This window comes from Prionailurus bengalensis, chromosome C1 (genome assembly GCF_016509475.1).
Source record: "Prionailurus bengalensis isolate Pbe53 chromosome C1, Fcat_Pben_1.1_paternal_pri, whole genome shotgun sequence".
NCBI classification, from domain to species: domain Eukaryota; kingdom Metazoa; phylum Chordata; class Mammalia; order Carnivora; family Felidae; genus Prionailurus; species Prionailurus bengalensis.
The window spans coordinates 95283172-95303120 of record NC_057345.1 but is presented as its reverse complement, the minus strand read 5'-3'; the positions used below and the strand labels follow the sequence as shown (position 1 = coordinate 95303120).

At 35.5% G+C, this 19949-nt stretch overlaps 1 protein-coding gene across 2 annotated transcripts in view; it reads right to left on the bottom strand.

Moving 5' to 3' along the window:
- Nucleotides 1–51: 51 nt before the first annotated feature.
- Nucleotides 52–19949, bottom strand: part of CEPT1 (choline/ethanolamine phosphotransferase 1) — a 36811-nt gene continuing 16913 nt past the window's right edge. The window contains exons 5-9 of one of the 2 annotated variants that reach the window (XM_043575825.1): nucleotides 16577–16661; nucleotides 2734–2865; nucleotides 2113–2271; nucleotides 1426–1551; nucleotides 52–830 (exon numbers count right to left, since the gene is read on the bottom strand). In XM_043575825.1, coding sequence (XP_043431760.1) covers nucleotides 711–830; nucleotides 1426–1551; nucleotides 2113–2271; nucleotides 2734–2865; nucleotides 16577–16661 — 622 coding nt within the window. In that variant the 3' untranslated portion in view covers nucleotides 52–710. Of the gene's footprint in view, nucleotides 831–1425; nucleotides 1552–2112; nucleotides 2272–2733; nucleotides 2866–9625; nucleotides 9711–16576; nucleotides 16662–19949 lie in introns of both variants that reach the window. The other variant, XM_043575824.1, reaches the window with a different exon arrangement.

The window sequence follows — 19949 nt, the reverse complement described above, 5'->3', positions numbered from 1 at the left end:
TGACATTAAAACTTAGTCTATCTTTCCACTGAATAAAATTGAGAAAAAGGCTGGCTTTCAGGTCATATATTTATTTAAAAAAATAAAATGGATCAACAAAGTTACCACATTATTCTGCATGCTAACAGGAAATCCCAAGCCCATGAGAGATACCATTTCTTGAGCAATAAAAAAAATTACCTCCTCAACAATGTAAAGATAGGAAACCTTTCAATTCAAATTCAAGGTCTTTATCACTAACTCCATTGCACAAGCTAGTAGGATATATCTGTGCCACAAGCTGAGCTCCTTAGTAAAGAAAGCTTGAGAAGAGACTAAACAAGGATGTCACTAAAAGATGATGATTTGTTAAAATTATAAAGCAACCATCTTTTGGCCTGCAAATATTCTACATGAGAAATCTCCACCACTGGGAATCTGCTCCCCAGGACAATTTTATTCTGAATCCAAGATAATTACAAACACATGGCAATTTTTCCTGCATGCTTCCTTGGGCCAAACCCTGTATGACAACATGTACAATTACAGGATGGGATTGAAATTCCCATTCTCACACAGGATAGTTAAGGAGTGTTACCAATAACAAAGAAAAGTTATACAACATTGATTATTATAAATTATATTTGTTCTTATCCACCCCATTCTCCTTAATATGTTCTGATTCTTTCCTGCAGAAAACGTGAGTTTCCTATATGACACCAAGTATGTCATTAGTGATGATTAGAATGAGCTGTCGAGACCTTGATTCTGAAGACATGTATGTGCAGGTGAGATGCAATCTGATTGCAAACACTGACACAGTAGCGGATCAAATCAAAGAAGGAGAAGACCTGGAAAGAAAAGAGAGTGTCAGATTCTCAGGACCTGCTTAGGTGATTCCTAAGCTTCCTACATAAGGAGTGGCTTCCTTCTTCCCTTCTTTCCAGACATGTCTTCAATTCCATACAATCTAATACTTCAAGTTCCTCATGGATTTTTCCTTTACGCTAAGAATCAACAAACTCTTTCTCAGAGACACAGTAAATATTTTAGGCTTTGTGGACCATACCGTCTTTATCTTAGCTGCTCAACTTTTGCCATTATAGCATGAAAGCAGACACAGACAATACCTTCATGAACGGCCACGGCTGTGTTCCAGTAGAACTTTATAAAAACAGGCCTTTGGCCCACAGGATGTAATTTATCAGTTCCTGCTTTACAGTCAGAAATCTGGAATTTTTGAGCCCAGATGTAGGACTAATAAGAATAATGCAAAAAATGGCTCAAAGATGAAGCCACGAAGAACTCTTTACAAAGTCCCATAAATATGGTTTTCTGACATTCCAAATCATTACAATCATAGTATCTATTTTCCAGGACTGACCCACAGGAACAAGAAAACAAGTGGCTTCCAAATCATGAAACAGGACACAGAACGATACTTACCAGGGCAATCCAAAGTACAATATATTCATCGATAAAGCTGTTAAAATATTGGTCCAGAAACAAAAGTGCTGGGCCTATGAATGCTGTGTCATGCAAATGCATTTCACTCTTAGTCATGTGTGCCACCTGAAAACAAAAGAGAACCCGTGATGCAGGCACTCTCATACTAGAGCAACCGTGAGTCACAGTAAATCAGTTTTGTGCTCAAGTTTCAAGTTGTGTTCACAAGTTTCGAGAATTATTTGGCGATACTGAATAAAAAGCTAAACTTCCAAAAAAAAAAAAAAAACCCCCAGAAAACTGACAAGAATTATGTGTGAGAGCTATACACCACAGGGACAGACCATGTCAACCAAGCCCCCCCCCCCACCCCCGCCCCAGAAGATGCTTTTCATAAACACCCTTAATTCGAGGTTACAGATGGAGACTGAAGAAGGCAGATAAACTAAAGCACCAAATGAAACTGTAGCAGAAAGAAGGGCTGTGGAGGTCCAAGAAGCTTCTGGTAACCTCCAGTTGTAGCTTCACAGAAGAGTGAGAACAGTTCCCATGTTGATGTCCAGGGATCTTGACTGGAGGAGAGCAAACTCTAGAGCTGCTCAGGAAGCTGTGGGATGAAAGCTATGGCCATAAACCCAAAATAAGAGGAATTTTAAACACAAAACAAAGAAAAACTTTAGTGCTTACCACAAGCTTATTAGTGATTTTAGCAGATACAAAACCAAACGTCAGTATGTAAAGACAGGGATGCTTTTCAAAAAGCTGAACTGCCGATTTCTTATAGATCATTGCAGCTAATGTAATCACTGATCCAATATGGAGAAAAGGAGAAAGGACACTTGTTCCCTGTGCAGAATAAAGAGAAGAGAGGTACGAACTGTCAGATACAACATGGATCTGTTGTAAGGCAGATCAACTCACACTTTTAAGAACCTCACGGTGCCTGACAGCCAGCAGTTTCTGTAACCAAATACTGAACAGCTAGCGAAGAAAGCAGCAGTATGGGTTGGTCAGGCACAATCTGAGGATTTTACTTACGCTGTCAGGCTTATTTTACAAAGCAGATCATACTTTTAAAAATACATTTGTGTATAAAGGCATGCATGTGTGTCTGTGTTACATGCACAAAAAAAATGCACGTAAGCATATACAAGTATGCATGTATAGATAAAAGTGAGTTTGGGATATTACTTTTAAGACTGAGCAGAAAGTCTAAATTAGCAAATGTTTTATACAATTCAAATGGAAAGCAACTACAAAACCAAGTCCTAGTATAAACAATTGTGGGGAATCTTAAGATGTACTCACTGCTATCGTTGATCCATTTTTTCCAACACCACCTGTGAAGATTACACGGAAGTAATTTGTACAGGAAAATATGGTCCCTGCTACAGTACAAAGTGCAGGAAAAATTTTCATTTGGATATTCAGCACTGGAATCTTTAATGGGTGGAGAGAAAGAGAACAATTAAAATATATACAAATTGAAATAAGAAAATACAACACATGTTTGGTTCATATTCCCATATATCCTCCATATTCCTTCCAGTTTAGCAAATACTTAAATTCATGAACATTTCCCTCTTTCTATTAGAAGCAATATAACAAAGAGACGAGGCTATGTAGAAATTAATCTCATTTCTCACGCCAACCTTTAAAAAAATTACTGATTCAACTTTATTAAATTGTGTCACAAGCTAAGTTCACCTAATGTATCCCAGAAGTCTGGCAACAGTGGAACAGGCTGTCTTCTGGACTTTTTATAAATGAAGTGTACTTTGCTTGTTTCTTTGTACATTTTTGGACCTCTGCCTTTAAATCTGTACTTTGTTACTAATTGTTATGAGAGACAAAGTGTGGAGCATAAAAGACTAGAAATATCTGCAGCTAGATTAAAAAAGCATGCAAACTAGAGAATGGAAGACAAAAGCTGTACTCAGAGGAGTTCTCAACTCCAAACTGTTAGGATACAAGCAACTAGAAAAAGCAGAGGGCAGCCAAGAAGACATTCATATGCAGGGCAAAAAGACGTCAAGCACCATCCAAGCAGGTACAATTGTGTATCCAAAATTTTAACATGTTAAATTTTCAGAAGAAGCAAATAATATATTTTTATAGCATACTGAAAATACAAAAGCATACTGAAAATGCAGATTAATTTACCTAAAGTGGGGCGGGGGAGAGCGGCTGAGTGCACTGGGATCAAGTATTCAATCTTGCAAGTACAATATCCATCATTTACAATGAAATACACTTGTGCTAACTTTTTAAAATCATTTAAGATTTTCTTTCTGTTTGCACCTCTCATTTAGCCTTTCTGAAGGCTCATATTTTGTCCAATATGGGTTGAAAATAAAGCAACATAAAATGATATATTCTATTAACAGAAACAAATGAGTATAAGTACAAAATTCCAGAAGCCCACAGGGTTTAATAGGCAATGAGTTCTTATAATGAAAACATTTTAACTAGGGCTATTTATACTTTTTAGGGCTACCATTTAAAAACCAAATAGGACATGTCACATTTCCTAATTTTTTTTTTTTTGTATACATAAAACCCAAGTAAAATTGGTAGAGACAACAATCCTAATGTTTAGATACTGTATTTCTTCAAAACTCTGAAGAACTCAGTTTGTTTATACAACTCTATGACCTCTTGCAAAACTGCAGCTCTGAAAAAAAATTGTAATCAACTGTTCAAATTTCAAGTTGTACTGTGGCAGTGTTTAATTTTCTAAAATGAAATAGGTCAACTTAAAAGTTAAGCCCAGAACTTTACAGAGCATCCTAAATGGTCTTCTTCCTTCCCTAATTCATTTCTAAACCCTACAGCCCAAATTCAACACTTGTTTACAGTGAAGGAGAAAATCCACACCATGGTTGCTTTGAGCTCTAAGATTTTCCTGCTCTGGTTCAGAAAACTAGGGATATTACAATCTTAATCTGATGCACCTGAATTAAATTTAATACCCTGGCTAGTTTTCTTTTTTCCTCCAGAGACAAAGGCCCTGTATGGCAATGGGGGAAATACTATACTCCCTCAGATTTCAAAGGAGACAAAGCATTCATCCATTACAGCGGCATGCCTGTATTAGGGCCAGGGTATCGAGTAAGTGCCAACTCTGGCGTAGCAGTCATCTGTGCCACAACTGAACTGAGTATTACCACAACTATAATTAAAATTTGGTGAAAATGCGGTAGGTTCATGGAAACTGTTGGCTATTGAAAGAAGAAAGAATAAACTGAAATATTAAAGAAGCCAGGCAATTTAGTAAATGCCTTGAACCACAAAATAAGTAAGCAAGCTACAGACTTAGGAGCAAAGTATCATAAACATTCCTAAGACCCTCTCGGCTTCCATCATATAGGATAGCTATATACACCAAACCCTAAGTTTCTGAGTATAGGATTTTGTTTGCATTGATTTTTTATATTCTCTCTGGAGCCATGCATATTGTAAGTGCTCTATATACACTTGTTGAAGATTAAGATCTTCTCCCTTTCTCTTACCCTCTATGTAGAATTACTGTTATGGGAGAATAAGAAGACATATCTTGCTCCCACATTAAGAAGGAAAAAGAATGTTAGCTACAAGAAAATCTGAGGCAAAGTGAAGGGAGCTGGAAGGAAAGGAATCACAAGCCTTATCAGGCAATCCCTTAAAAATCAGCACCAAATGAACCACTTATAAAAAGCACCAAAAGCGTTGCCATTTTCACCTCCCACCCAAGATCAAGGAAGGTGGACACATTCTGTCTTTTCCCAATCTTTCCCTTTCTGGCCTTCTCATCTTGGAACTCACCCAAGGTAGCTAACATGCATTCACTCTACAGAAATACAAGAAAGCTATATTGAAAACATACCTTTATCAGAGCTCTGGGTCATGGTGTCTGCTCTATAGCCAGGGGCAAACCCTCTGGATTTATGCTATCAAATTATGCATCTAAATAATATCAATCTAATGTAATTCATTTTAAATTAGGTTAGAGATGGAAAAGCAGGTATTAAATCTCAGATTTACCAGATTACAATGGACACGTTCTGATTCAATAGTTTGGATTAATATAGAGTATCAGTTACTAAACTGTTAAGACTAGTTTTCTTAGGGGCATAATAAAATGTTCTTATGGGCTTTGTAAATTTCAGCTGAAACACAAAGTGTCATTTTGAGGTTAGATACTACTAACCTTCTTCCAAACAATGTGGCAATGCCTATTTAGAAGTACTTTGAAAAGAAGTGATTTCCATCAAACTTTAATATAACAATAATTACAGCATCTACCAAGTATTTAAAGAAAATCACCATGTCTAAATTATTTAAGTCTAAGTACACTTCTTCAGTCTAAGGAATGAGACACAAATAAATTACACTGCATAGTAAGTCTTTATTTAGTTCTGCCTAAGGAATTCTGAAACTTCACCTGTGGTCTCACCACTTGACTTGAATGGATTCCAGAAGGTATCTATCTCATGGTTTCCTACACATTTAATCAACTATTACATTTAAAAGAATCAAACATCAGGGGGTGCCTGGGTGGCTCAGTCTGTTAAACTCTTGATCTTGGCTCAGGTCATGATCTCATGGTTCCTGAGTTCGAGCCTGCATGGGGCTCTGCACTGACAGCATGGAGCCTGCTTGGAATTCTCTCTCCCTCTCTCTCTGCCCATACCCCACTCGTGCTCTCTCTCTTTTCTCTCTCAAAATAAATAAAAACAAACTTAAAAAAGAAAAAAAAAAAAAGAATGAAACAGCAGTGAAAGTAACCATGAGGGGATTGCATGTGGGTCCCTTTCAAGTGAGGATGATTCTCCTTAAAACAAAAACAAACAAAGAAAAAAACAGTGATAGGATAAAAGATAGTTTCAAGACATTCCAAAAGAATATATTCTTCTGGGAAAAGCAATACAGAAAAATTAACAATATGGATTTTTGTTTTGTTCCTTGCAATGTGTAAACCCATGCACAGACTTTTGTGCATGAAAACAATTTTTCCTTAAAAAAAAGAAAAGGGGCGCCTGGGTGGCGCAGTCGGTTAAGCGTCCGACTTCAGCCAGGTCACGATCTCGCGGTGCGTGAGTTCGAGCCCCGCGTCAGGCTCTGGGCTGATGGCTCAGAGCCTGGAGCCTGCTTCCGATTCTGTGTCTCCCTCTCTCTCTGCCCCTCCCCCGTTCATGCTGTCTCTGTCTTAAAAATAAATAAACGTTGAAAAAAAAATTTAAAAAAAAAAAAAAAAAAAAAGAAAAGAAAAAAACCACAAACAACCCAAACCAACAGAACTAATTACAAACTTTGGTAAAAACCCACCTCTCTGAAGACAAAAAAAAAAAAAAGCAAAAAAGCAGCAAGAAATGGGTAATCCATAAGCTGCAGATATAAATCACTTATCTTTGCAAAACAGCTGATATTATGAAATCAGCTTTATAAAAACAATTGTATATATTTTTTAAAGCCATAGATTTGCTTCCTAACTATCAATGAAAGCCTTTTAATGAGGATTTGGAAAGCAGTGTCCATTTCGTGCCTTCAACTTCAAGAGAGATGAAAATTTGATGCTCCAAACGGGTACATTTTCTCCATTTTGGCACACAAATTATTACATGTAATCTTTCCTAAACTAACATAATACAATTTGAAGCAGTATATTCAGCATTGAACCCATAGGGCCAAATAAAAAGAAAAAAAGACATATAGTGGTCTGAGGTCAATTATGGGACTCTCTACTGGGAATTGCTCAAAGAACACAGAATATTTCTTTTAGCCTCCAAATATCACCAGAGAGGTCAGGCCCTTCCCTTTTACTTTAATGATGGTAACAGCAGGGCCACTAACAAAGGCCTGGGATCTGCATCTCTCCCGCAACCTGGCCTCACTCCTACTGCAGTTAGATTGTTGGGCCTGGGGATTTTACTTCAGTCTCGGATCTGAGAGTTCCTACAGTTACTTTTTAAAACATATAATAAAAGAGGATGATTATATTATCTTAATTATCTATAAAGATAGGGCAAACGATTCGATCCTTTTAAAAGAAAAAAAAAAAAAAAACAACCATCACTTCTGTTAAGTTCATGTATATAAATCCTAGTGAAAAAGGTAACAAGGATACCTGAAGCAAATTCACCACCAGGCACCACTTTAAAAATATACGCATACAGCCTATAACTTCATTTGCAATAATGCCTTATGTATTTCCATACTGATAAGGATAATATGGTTTATATACCTGACGCTGACTTGTTTTGCAACGATCAAGCCAGAAATCACAATTTTTGGTAACTGGTATGATGAAACTGTATAGGTAATTTATATAAAGATATTCAAAATAATTTTGGAGAAGGGGAGACTTTGGTATAAAACACAAAGTCTATGAACATAACATAGTCAAGAGATACAAAAAATTTAAGTCAACATACAATTGATCCTTGAACACCACGAGGGTTAGGAGTGCCTACCCACCCAGCCCCGTGCAGTTGAAACTCTGCCTATAATTTCTGATTCCCCCAAAACTGAGCTATTGTTGACCAGAAGGCTTACTGATAAGACAGTTGATTATCACATATTTTGTATATGTATTATATACTATACACTTACAGGAAAGGATGCTAGACAAAAGAAAATGATATTAAGAAAATCATAAGGAACAGAAAACACATTTATGGCACTGCACTGTATTTATAAAAAAAAGTGTATAGTTAAGGGACCCTTGCTTTAACAAACCTGTGTAGTCCAGGGGTTAACTGTATATATAACATATATTTATTATATATATTTATATATTTTATTATATTTATTTATATATTTTATATATATTTATATATGCTTAACTTGCTGGAAAACAAGAATAATAAAATTCTCTCCCTGTATCTATGTATCTCTCTGTATACCTATATCTGAATCTATGGAGCTCAGATTTCACTAAAATATATCTTAGATTTCACTAAAGACCCTATCAGCTTTTGAGACTCGTGTGTAGGAAAGATGTGAATTTGAATGATATTACATACATGACTAGATAGCTTCAGAATTTTCCTGGCAGACTATGGATTATTTTTATTCCTTTATCTCCTCCCTCCTCACAACCCTATCCTCCTGACAAAAGGTATTGAACAGTTTCTGGTAATGAATACTCAGGGAAGTATGTCAATTACACCTCCTCAAATATCTGATTGACCCTCAGAAAGTGAATTAGGTATGCGAAAGATCTCGTTCCATAAATTTCCCATATACCTTAAAATTAATCTGATTTTTAAGAATTATGTTTGTTTAGGAGTAGTAAATCCTTTGGTGAGATCACACCAAATGAATGGCAAATTCTGAAAGCGTGGTGGTAGTGATCAGCAGTAAACTGGACCAGACAGCACAAACAACTGTGACTCAGATCTGGAAGAAGATCTGGCAATTGGAAGAGCAGCTTTCACTTAGGGCTTATTACTTGATACACACGGTTCTAAGTGCTTTATACGTACTACTCATTTAACAAAAAAGAATAACCCTATGAAATAGGTATTGTTACTGTTCTCATTTTACAGAGGAGGCAATTAAGCCACAGAGAGCTGAGTAACAGATGACGTTCACACAATACGCAGAGGAGCCCGACTGAACTCAGGCAGTCTGGTTCCTAAGCCTGTGCTCTTGGCTTGCATATTATACCTTTCATGTATAACGTACCCTGTTTTGACGTTTTGTGAAGAAAAAGAATGTGTGTTTATAGGTCAGGTTGAAAATCAAGGTCCTGGCTTGTTAAAACCATTCTATGGCACCGATTTCAATAAGCATTTATTCTGTTTTAGGGCTAGTTTATTTGCTACCCCAAATTTGTTATTCAGCTTTAAGCATATGATAGAAAACTAGTAGACTCCTATAGCTCAGAAAGAAAAACAGTCTGATTTGATCTAGTCATTGGTTAACCAGCTATAGTATCCGCTGTCTCCTCAGATGTAAAATGGGATGATGAATAATAATTCAGATGGCCTTCCAAAACAATAGTCCTGGAATGGACCTCAAGTTCCACCTGACTCCAAGTAGTAAAATTCACCACGACCCAAAGAGAAGTTTGTGTCCTACCATTGCTGTGGCTTTTCATTTTCAGAAAGAGTAAAATAGTTTTACATATCACTCTTTAACTGGATTATCCTATATTAGAAAACACAAGCAAAAGACAACATGCATTACATGGGATACACAATGTGAACAAAGTTACCATAGATTGCCAAAAAGGTGGTCCTCCAATCACTGCCAGCAAATGCATGATTATTATGAAGATTTGCACTTCAGTCACATCAATTCTGATTAGGTACAAAAAGCCAAAAAAGCAGAATTACTCAAAACAATTTCAAGTTAATTACTTGCGAGCTTAGCAGCATTCCTCTATCATGCACAATAGAAAAAAATCTCAAATATTGAGGAAAGGGGAGAAGGAGGTGTCAAAAATTTGTTATGAGCAAAATCAAATAAAATCCAGAGGCTTTTAATTTAATTTGATGAATTTCACAGAGCAATAAAAACCCCTCCTTTCCATAGGAAATTTCTGACTCACTGAAGTTGGGCTGAAACTATAGCTTAACCTTTCCCACCAAAAAAAGGACAAAAAGAAAAATGGAGCAGGGGCAGGGCATGTGTGTGTTAAATTTCGAGTGTCAAGCAGAGGGGACTGCATTACACTGCTATAGAATATGCAATCTTGAAACCAGGGCTTTGTAGTACCAAATAGAGGAAATGGTGAGTTTTTACTAAAGTAACGTAAATCACTCAGATCTTATAAAACTTACTGCCCTTTAGTTATATTCACTTAATGCCTTCCATAGTAGGGGTGTGAAAAAAAAATTTCACCCAGCTCTCAAATTCTTACACTTATTAGGTGAACTATCCTAAGATTTCTGGAAAGAAGAACTGAAAAGCAGCCAAGAATTAGTTTGAGGTTGCTGAAAATGATCTTACAGTCAAGAAAAGACAAACCTGGTACAAAAACAGGGCAGTAGAAATTAGAAGTCTGAAAGTCTGAAAAAAAGAATATGGACAAAAAGATTGAGGAGCAAAGCACAAACTGACATTCTTTTCCTTCTACAGACCAGCACTTTACATAATCTTGAGATTATCATTCCAGATTATTGGATCCAAAATTAAAATTCTCACAATTTGTCCTACAGATATACTTGCACAAAGTGTTTGTACAAGGTTATTTATTACAGCATTCTTTATAACAGCAAAGCCCTCAATGAGGGAACAGTTAGAGAAATTAGAGTACTTCCACACAATGGAGTATCTGGTAGCTTTGAAAAAGAGTGGGTTGCTCCCTACAAAGTGATATGGAAAAATATCAAAGATATATTAGGTGAAAAGAAATGTTGCAGAATGTATAAGTGCTATTGTGTGTGTGTGCGCGTGTGTGTGTGTGTGTGTGTGTGTGTGTAAAAGAAGAAAAATAATATTCTCTATTTTTGTCAGTAATTACATAACAAATTTCTGGAAGGATACATTGTAAACTAAGAACAGTGGTACCTACTGGAGAGGACAGTGTGGGGATGGACCGCTGGGAGAGGAGGATGGGAAGGAGACCATACACTGCATACGTTTTTTTATAATGTTAGTTTTAAACAAAGTGAATAACTTATATTAAGGTAAATTTTTAAAAAAATTAGTCTAAGAAAAAAAGACACCAACAACAGCAAGGGGATTCGATTCCCAGAGCAGAATGGAGCCCCCATTTCTGAAACTGACACTTAAAACATATAATGTGAGCTAGATATGCAAGTTTCCATGCCCAACATAAATAAGTTGATACCAGTCTCTCACAACTAAAAAAAACTGAGCTTTGTTTGCTCCAGATTTTTTTTTGAACAGAAGCTTATTAAGTTGTAAACATATAGTGATGTAGTCATCTTTACATACACATTTATTGGGGAAAAAATGGACCGAATTAGGCTAAAAAGAATCTGTAGAGCTGACCTGATGAATGGTGTTGCCAATAAGGGGAATTACACTCAGTAGCAGATTCAGGAGACTAAGCAGGTGTCAAAGATGATCGAGTCTGTCTTGGGTGGAGGAGGGTAGACATCTTACAACATTTTGCTGGATATATGAAGTAGCCTTTTGGGAGGGGAAGGGCCAGAAGTATAGAATTACAAAATAAAAATGGAGGGAACCTCATGCAATTAATCTTTGTACCCTGGATGAATGTAAAAGAGAATGGGGAACATCAAAGATCTTTATAAAGCTCAGACTGGGATTCCTAGGGAAAGTTTTATGGGTTTGCCTGTTTAAAAATTTTAGAAGACAGAATTTCCTAAACCATGCAGATACTGTCATTGTATTTAGATCCACGATGCCTTAATGTTAGGAGGGAAAGCCAGGGAAAACTTACCAGTTATAGGTAGTTAAGAGTTTTTTTTTCCTGTTTGCTTATTTGATTTAGAGGAATACTCAGTACTCCCGGATGAGACCCTCCTGCACTGAATCATGGCCTATCCCCACTCCTGGAGGTGTGGCTCTAAGCTTGACTGTCAATGAAGAAGGGTGCAGTAAGAGGACATCCCTAGAGATAGGAACTAAGGGAACTAAGAGGGACAGGTGGCAGAAGTGATTAACAATGAACAAAAGAGTCAATGAATCTACTTAGACAAGAGTTGCTTATATGGCAGTCCATTTTCCTACCTTTCCACTAAGAAGTCTCCTAGTGGATGAATTTATGGTAATATAAATTCATCATTTACTACTTTTGGCTGAGGGGGAAAGACAGTTATCCAGAAAGGAGAATGTTATGGAAAGGCAGGAATGTGGCATTTCTGTAGTCACTTTCTTATTATTCATTTCAAAATAATAATATGGGTGGGAAATTCCCAAATGTTGGGACTACTACTCAAAAACCAAAAAAGCATCCTCCAGAACTACACTAAAAATAAGCCCTTCAAGATACAAAGAATATGTGGCAAAGGAGCATCCAAAACACCAGAGTGATTTTTTTTTTTTTTAAAGACATATGGGAAAACAAATCTCTTATCTACAGCATTAGATTTCCACAGCCTAAAAGTTTCAGAGGGGGGAAATTAGATGAGAATGCACTTAATTTTCTGTAACCATGAAGGTATTTAAATATTCTGACTTGTTTGGCTTTAAATAATTTCCTGTTTCTATTTTAGTATAGGTTGTCAAAGTACAGAAAGAACTTGCCCAGTTGCTATGTATAATCTCTTCAAATGACAACAACAAGCCAGCCATAAACAACATTCTAATGGCTGTCACGGAAGAAAAATGCAAAGAAGCAAACCAGCTGTGGAGACTAAGCTCCCCCATTCTTTTGATGGGGAGGCTGTAAGTGTGGCAGTCAAAATAACTGAATATTTGAAATAAATCCCCTGGGCCCATCACTCCTAGCAACATCTTAATGGTCTACTGACTAAGAGGTAAAGAGATCATGGTATCTTAAATGAATAGGAGTAATTTTAACTTCTAAACAGGGAACAGAAAATCTCTCCAGCTGGGAGTGAGGAACTCCGAGGGTCTCTATCACAACAGAAAGGCAGCCTAGGTCAGTTATTACATCAGAATTAGAGGTTTAAAAAGTGATTAAGGGGTGTAACAACCTCAAACTTCCTAAGTTAACTGACTATTAATAAAATTTCTATTTTAAGTTTCATTTTCATTGTTCAGTTTTGAGAGAGATACTTAACAAATGCATCTGATTTGAATTCCAACAAGACTCAGGAGTAATGGGAATGTGAAGGGATTTAAATGACATTCTGTGAAAGCTGGTAAGCATGCTAATCATCTTTTCCCTAAAATTTTTATGTCTTTCCACTCACTCTAATATGAGTTAATCTATTTTTCTTCTGTGTCACATATGCATTCAAAGAAATATTTGCAGTCAATGTATAAAAGCAATGTTGTTGTTGTTAAACTCTACACAGCAAATGTAATTGTATTATAATTTGGGTTGGTTGTTGGCTTGGTTAAGAGAATATGCACTAGGGCTAAATTCAAGTGTCAGAGAAACCCAGATTTGTACAATTTGACTTGTGAGCTATTTATTATTTAAAAAGAATTTTGTTTAAAAAGACATCCACTGAGGGTGTCTGGAACCCTATTCAAAGATTAGATTGTTATTAATTACAGATTTGCACTTACTTGTCAATGGATCTGAAGTTGTAGGGAACTTCTGCATGACCAGAACATTTATTATACCAGAAAAATCATGGGTGGGGTGAAGTCTTGGTAGACTGCAACCAAGACTGACCTAGAAACTGACCATACTGCCTTCCAATATTTTACTTTCTACCCTTGATAATGAACAATCTGGGCATGGCAAGCTTAATGTTAGGTAATATTAACCAGACAGCTGAATGGTTAATGATATTAACTATGATATTATAGTTAGTTAATGATATATAACTATGATATTTTAAAACCAAGTGGTACAGGGCACCTGGGTGTTTCAGTCAGTTAAGCATCTGACTCTTAATTTCAGCTCAGGTCATAATCTCACAGTCGTGGGATTGATCCCTGATTTGGGCTCTGTGCGGACAGCATGGAGCCTGCTTGGGATTCTCTCTCTCCCCTCTTCCTTTGCCCCTTCCTGTTCGCACATACACACACACTCTCAAAAAGTGTTACATACAGAGAAAGTCTAAGCATCTACTTTTGAGATAAGCTGAATTATTTAAAACCATATTTATTATCTACCACACGAAGGACTAAATGGATCTTTAGATTATCTGAGAAGACTAAAAAACACCACCCGCAACAACAACCCATCCAGTGATTTTCAAGTAAGAAGAAAAATAGCCAAAGGCTAGAATGTAAGTCCTCTAAAAGGAGCTAAAGTTTAGGTCTCACAATTCAGGGGACAGCCTACCCTTATCACCCTTGGAAACAGAAGAATTAGGAGAGTCCTCTCACCTCATTTAGTAATAATCGTGATGAAGTTAAATGAAGGGATCATGGACCTATTCTTCCTCTCAAACTAGCACAATCAATTCTGGAAGAAATCTAGCAACTTCTGGGAGTTACTAACACAGGTCTTAAAATCAATAAAAATAACAGTGGTAACAAACACTTACATGCCAGTCACTAAAGCTAGCACATTACATTTTGATACTCTTAATCTTCACAACTATCTAGGAGGTAGGAACTACTGCCACCATTTTATAGATGTGGAAAGTCAGATAGGTTAATGGACTTTTCCAAGGTTACCGAGATAATAGGTGGCAGAGCCTTGAAAGAAAATGTAAGTGTTGTACCTACATGGTGCTAAAACTCTGATTTTTAGTTTACTAATCAACTGGAGTAAACATCTGTGCTAAGTTTTTACCTTGTTATCACTAAGGTGTCCATGTATGATGTTTCTTGTATTCTAACACAACTTTCTGTAAAATGGTAATAGCATTCCAAGTTTAGATGCTAATAAATTAAATTAATTGGAAACAAATTATAATGAACTCTTTCTTAAGCTTATTTTCCCCCTGAACTCTGAAAAAATGGAAAAAGAAAAACCCACAAACATCTGACAGTCTCATTGCAATGATCAAACCAGTTAAAGCAACAAATATTAAAAGCAAAAAAAGTCTCTGCAAGTTAGCAACTGGTAAAAGAACAGATTTGCATTAGTTTCTAGAAACATTTTAATAGGAAAGGTTCTATAAATACAGGTACTTTTTTATCATACACAAACAAGGTGAAAGTAAGTAATATAGTCAATATCCTGACTATTAATTTCACTAAGAACACTGGGAGAAAAGACCTTTGGTGAGTACAATTAAAAATAGTAAATGAGCTATCAAAAATTGTCTACCTAGACAACTGCAGTGAGCATAAAGTTTTAGGTCTTTGGAGAAAGAACCAGAAGACAGGTTATGGGTAGAGGGGGACTAAAAATGACACATTCTGAACTATGCACATTATTCTACCCCAGGAAAATAGACCCCACAAATAATTCTGCAAGTACATTGTAAATTCAAATGAAAAAAAATGGCTTTTGTTTTGATTCTAAATCATGTCTATAGTACTTTTCAGTATTCTCCAAAGTCTAAGCTTCTTTTGAAAAAAAGATGTAAACTATCCCTCACTATTAATCTGTCCCCAAAGATGTCTCTACTGCCACTGAATAAGTGGATTTACAATGCTGCAAGATACCTTTCAGAAAGAACTCTGCTACCAGACTTACTCTATCACATTATTGAAACATTTTGGAGCATGAGGATTCAATATAGGAAACCTAATGCAGCCCCGTATTGCTAGAACAATATGTTAGGTGTCCATATGAACAGTCCCCAAACACTCCATGAACTGCAAAATAAATGGAATTTAAGCTCTACTTTGCTTGTGAATAAACCTTTCATACTAAAGTGTGAAAGATTCTGGACTATTCTACTGGGAAACTATTTCCTAATAAATATTTTTGAACTTTTAAAAGTCATAAAGTCTAAATTATAATTTTAACATGAGAGAAAAAAAAGATGTATTATTTACTCAGCATTAATTAAGGAAATATGTATTTACTAAAAACAAACCAAACCTGAAAAAGGATGTTATTCAACAGATGGCTATAGTAACATGAAAAGCAAAGGATACTTAGTTTTAAAAGCACAACAAGAGAAGAAAACAGTAAACAATACAAATAGGAATAGCTTCTAGCATTAATTTTTTTAAAAACTAAGATCGTTGAAAACAGAAACAGAAGAATCGGTACTAGATTGCTTAAAGAATATTCTAAAGGAGTTAAGGGAATAAACAGAATCTTTCCTACATTACTATTAAGCATCTTCTCAACTTGCTTATCTAAAGGGAAACTCTGCTTGCTTTATTGTTTTCAAAATATAAATTAAAAAAAAAAATCTAGTTAATGGTGGAAAGGTATTTGTTTTAAAAATATTACAAAGAGCAAAAATGATATTAGGTACAGTAGGGTAAGTGAGAGAGATAATTGTTTCTAGCATCAAATCACCAGGAATATTATTTTCAAAAAATTTTAATAGGGTGGATTTTTATTGCCCTATATATATTAAAATTATTTGTTTTCTAATAACCTGTTTGTCTGTGAAATACCACCAGAAGACTTTTTATTTTTTTGTATTTTAATTACTCTGTGCATGACAAAGGTGCTGTCTTTATTGAGTTCACGCCACTGTTCATTGGACAGCATGAATATTCTAGCAGTTACCGTGAAGTTCCAGAACCAAGGTCCCAGGGTTCCTGTGAGAAGCTGGCATATTATAATTATGATCTGGGACTCTGTAACATCGAATCTATGCATAAGGAAACAAACATTTCAAAATAACTTTACTCAGAGCTTTTGCCAAAGAGCCCTACAGGTAGCAAAAACATTTAAAAAGTAGCATTACCCTTATAAAGACATCTAAAGATTCAATAACAATTTATACAGTACTATTACTAACCTTATGCAAACATGTATATTTCTTACCCAAACCAAAATAGTAGAAAAGTGTAAAAATTCAAACTATAACACATTGAATACATGACTTGTAAATAGGCAGCTGGAAACACTAGAACTAAAAATGCAGTTAATTCTTAGTTACCTAAGTAGTGAACACTACTTGCCAAAGAATCACATTAGCTGTGACATAGGTCCCTTCTCTGCGAGAACCTATCCAGACTTCTCTGTCGAGGAGTGCTTCCAGAAGCCCCAGTGTACAGTTATCTAGGTGTTTGAAAAACCACTAATCATCTCATACCCCTTCACTGCCCCACATCATCATGCTCCTGCTTCTGCTATTCAGTAAAAAAATGCACACGTATGTGAAAAGGGCAAGGGGGAAACTATGACTTCTTTGGATATGGTCAGAACAAAATAAAACTGGTCAGCTCCTTGTCACGTTTCCTGATAATTTCTAGTCTAAAATCTTATCCTTCTTCCTCTTTCTCTTTCCTTAATTCCATACCAGCATTATAACTCTCTACTATATTAGATTAGTTTATTAGTGGTAAAAATAAGTAACATGTCTAATGTGATCACTAAAGGAGGTTGGCAAAAGGAGTGGCAGTATAGAACAGACTTCAAATCAAAGCCATGTAATCAAAATTAAGAACCTAGGAATGCTAAATGTGATGGAAACAGGTCTAAGATTTTACCCGATGATCTTAAAGTCCAAACTGCAATCTAGGCTTTACATTAATATAAACAGTTGTTTTAAGATCTTATCTCTAACAATTTGATAAAATTAAAATAGGCACAGTCCAAATGAATGACTTACTAACAAAAAATACACAGGGAAACTAGAAACTGAAAGGAAAATCTTTGATAGTTATTAGTTCACATGGTAAGTCTTAAACTTCTAAAGGTATGAATATCCTATATGGGCATTAACAGGGAGCTTCCTAATTCTTAATCCACAAAAAGTGGATTATACATTAGCAGTTTATAACATTAACAGTTTTTAGTTACTATGATATCTGCAAATACTTATACTTTAGAGATTTCTTGGGTAAGAACTGAACTGGATTTGCCAGACTACCAGAATACATAGCCTATTAACTTTTTTCATTTAACTAGAAAAGAAAAAGTCAGAAGTTATGTATTTACATAGTTTTAGCTAATGTAAGTATGAAAAAATGAATGGAAAAATGTACTAAATACTCTATGTGCTATAATTATAAATAGTAAATACACTGAAAATAGCATCTGTAAAATTAATAGGCTCATAGAAGGAACCTTAGATACCATCAAATCTAAAACTCTGACTTACAAATTAGGAAATGAAAGTTCTGGGCCTTGCTCAAGCTGATACACAGACAATAGTCTGGAGGTAACACTTGAGGCAAGATATACTGATCTAGTTCAATTTATTATAATTTCTTTCTTTTTTCACTTGTGAAAAGTTTTGTTATTGTTTTTTTTTTCTGAAATGATAATTTAAGAGTTCTACCTTTCACAGTGTGGAGGATTTCTTTAAGGTCAGTATTTTGCATAAATAGTTTTATTAGAGATTGTCTAGAATTTCTAAGCATTTGATTTCTAAAAAATGATTCTACATATACATCTACAAATTATATATTTTAAAATATCTAGATATACACGGTTTAAGCCTTAAGAGAGGAAATGTGAACTCTTCCATTTAGTATAACCCATAAACATTTTAAAGTATATTTTACAAATGTTTACAAATGAACTTCGATTCATAATTCTCATCTTCTTCGGCCGACCCAATTCTTCTGTGAAGTTCTAGCCTCTGAGCCCACTTCCCTCCCCAGTCTTTCAAATCCAAGTTAGTAAAAATCCTAACAGGCTAAGTTGGGTCTAGGAGGGTCCCAGTGAGCAGTACTCATCTCTATCAGACCTCTACTTGCTTGGTCCAGAAACACTGTCAGAACAGGGGTCTGTCTAGATGTGACAGGTACTAATATTCTCTGTACAAGGCAGCTTTCAGTTGTGATCAGAGCAAAATGCTGGAAGATTTAGTCATAATATCAGAGATGATGTATCCAAAACACATTGACTTTCTCATAATATCTGACTTTGAATGGAAATTACTTAGTTAAAAATGAATTAACTATGGTGCCTATTTTTGGTCAAGATATGAGCAAATTTAATAGCCACTAAAATTAGTGACACTAGGCGATTAAGAAAAATCAATATCTCTTATTTGACAAATATGCTATATAGTTATTAAACACACAACAACCTAAATTGATCATACATAAAAAAGAAATCCTCATGATTTTTTTTCATTTGTGCATAACCACCAAAATAAAACAATTAAAATAAAAATATTTTAAAACAAAATTCCTAAGGTGCCTAAGGGCCACTTTCATGTTTCTCCAAAAAGGAGTAAGAAAAGTAAGGGATTTAAAAAAATTTCTTTAGTCAGGGATGCCTGGGTGACTCAGTAGGCTAAGCATCGACTTTGGCTCAGGTCATGATCTCATGGTTCCTAAGTTCAAGCCCTGCATCAGGCTCTGTGCTGACAGCTCAGAGCCTGGAGCCTACTTTAGAATCTGTGTCTCCCTCTCTATCTGCCCCTCTCTCTCCCCTCAAGCTCTGTCGGTCTCTCTCTCAAAAAAATAAATAGTAAAAAAAAGTATTTTTAGTCAAATTACACTTGAAAGGTTATCTTATTTTTTTCTAATTAAACAAAATTTAGACTTTCTCCTCCACACATATAAACTTTACTTCAATATTCAACCTATTATACATCAGCCTATTCTACCTGCTCTTGAAAAGAATGTGAAATCTTAAATGGCATTTTTAAAACTTCTTTAGGAATATCTCTATTATTCCATATGCCCCCATTACATTGGAAAAATATCTCCTTAAATGTGAGTACTCGCAGCACATTTCTTTGAATGTTGAGATCTGCTTTTATTTAAAAAAAAAAAAAAAAATAGCGTTGCCTTAATATGAATGCAGGATTTCAGAAAATTGTATTTAATTTTCCAAATCAAAACCAATCCCTTGTAATACTAATATGTAATTTAAATTGAGATATTAAATTTAAACTGGCTCCAATATTTGTGTATCTAGTTTCACACCATTACAAAGAAGCACTATAGTCTCAGTGGGACAGTGTCTTCCCACC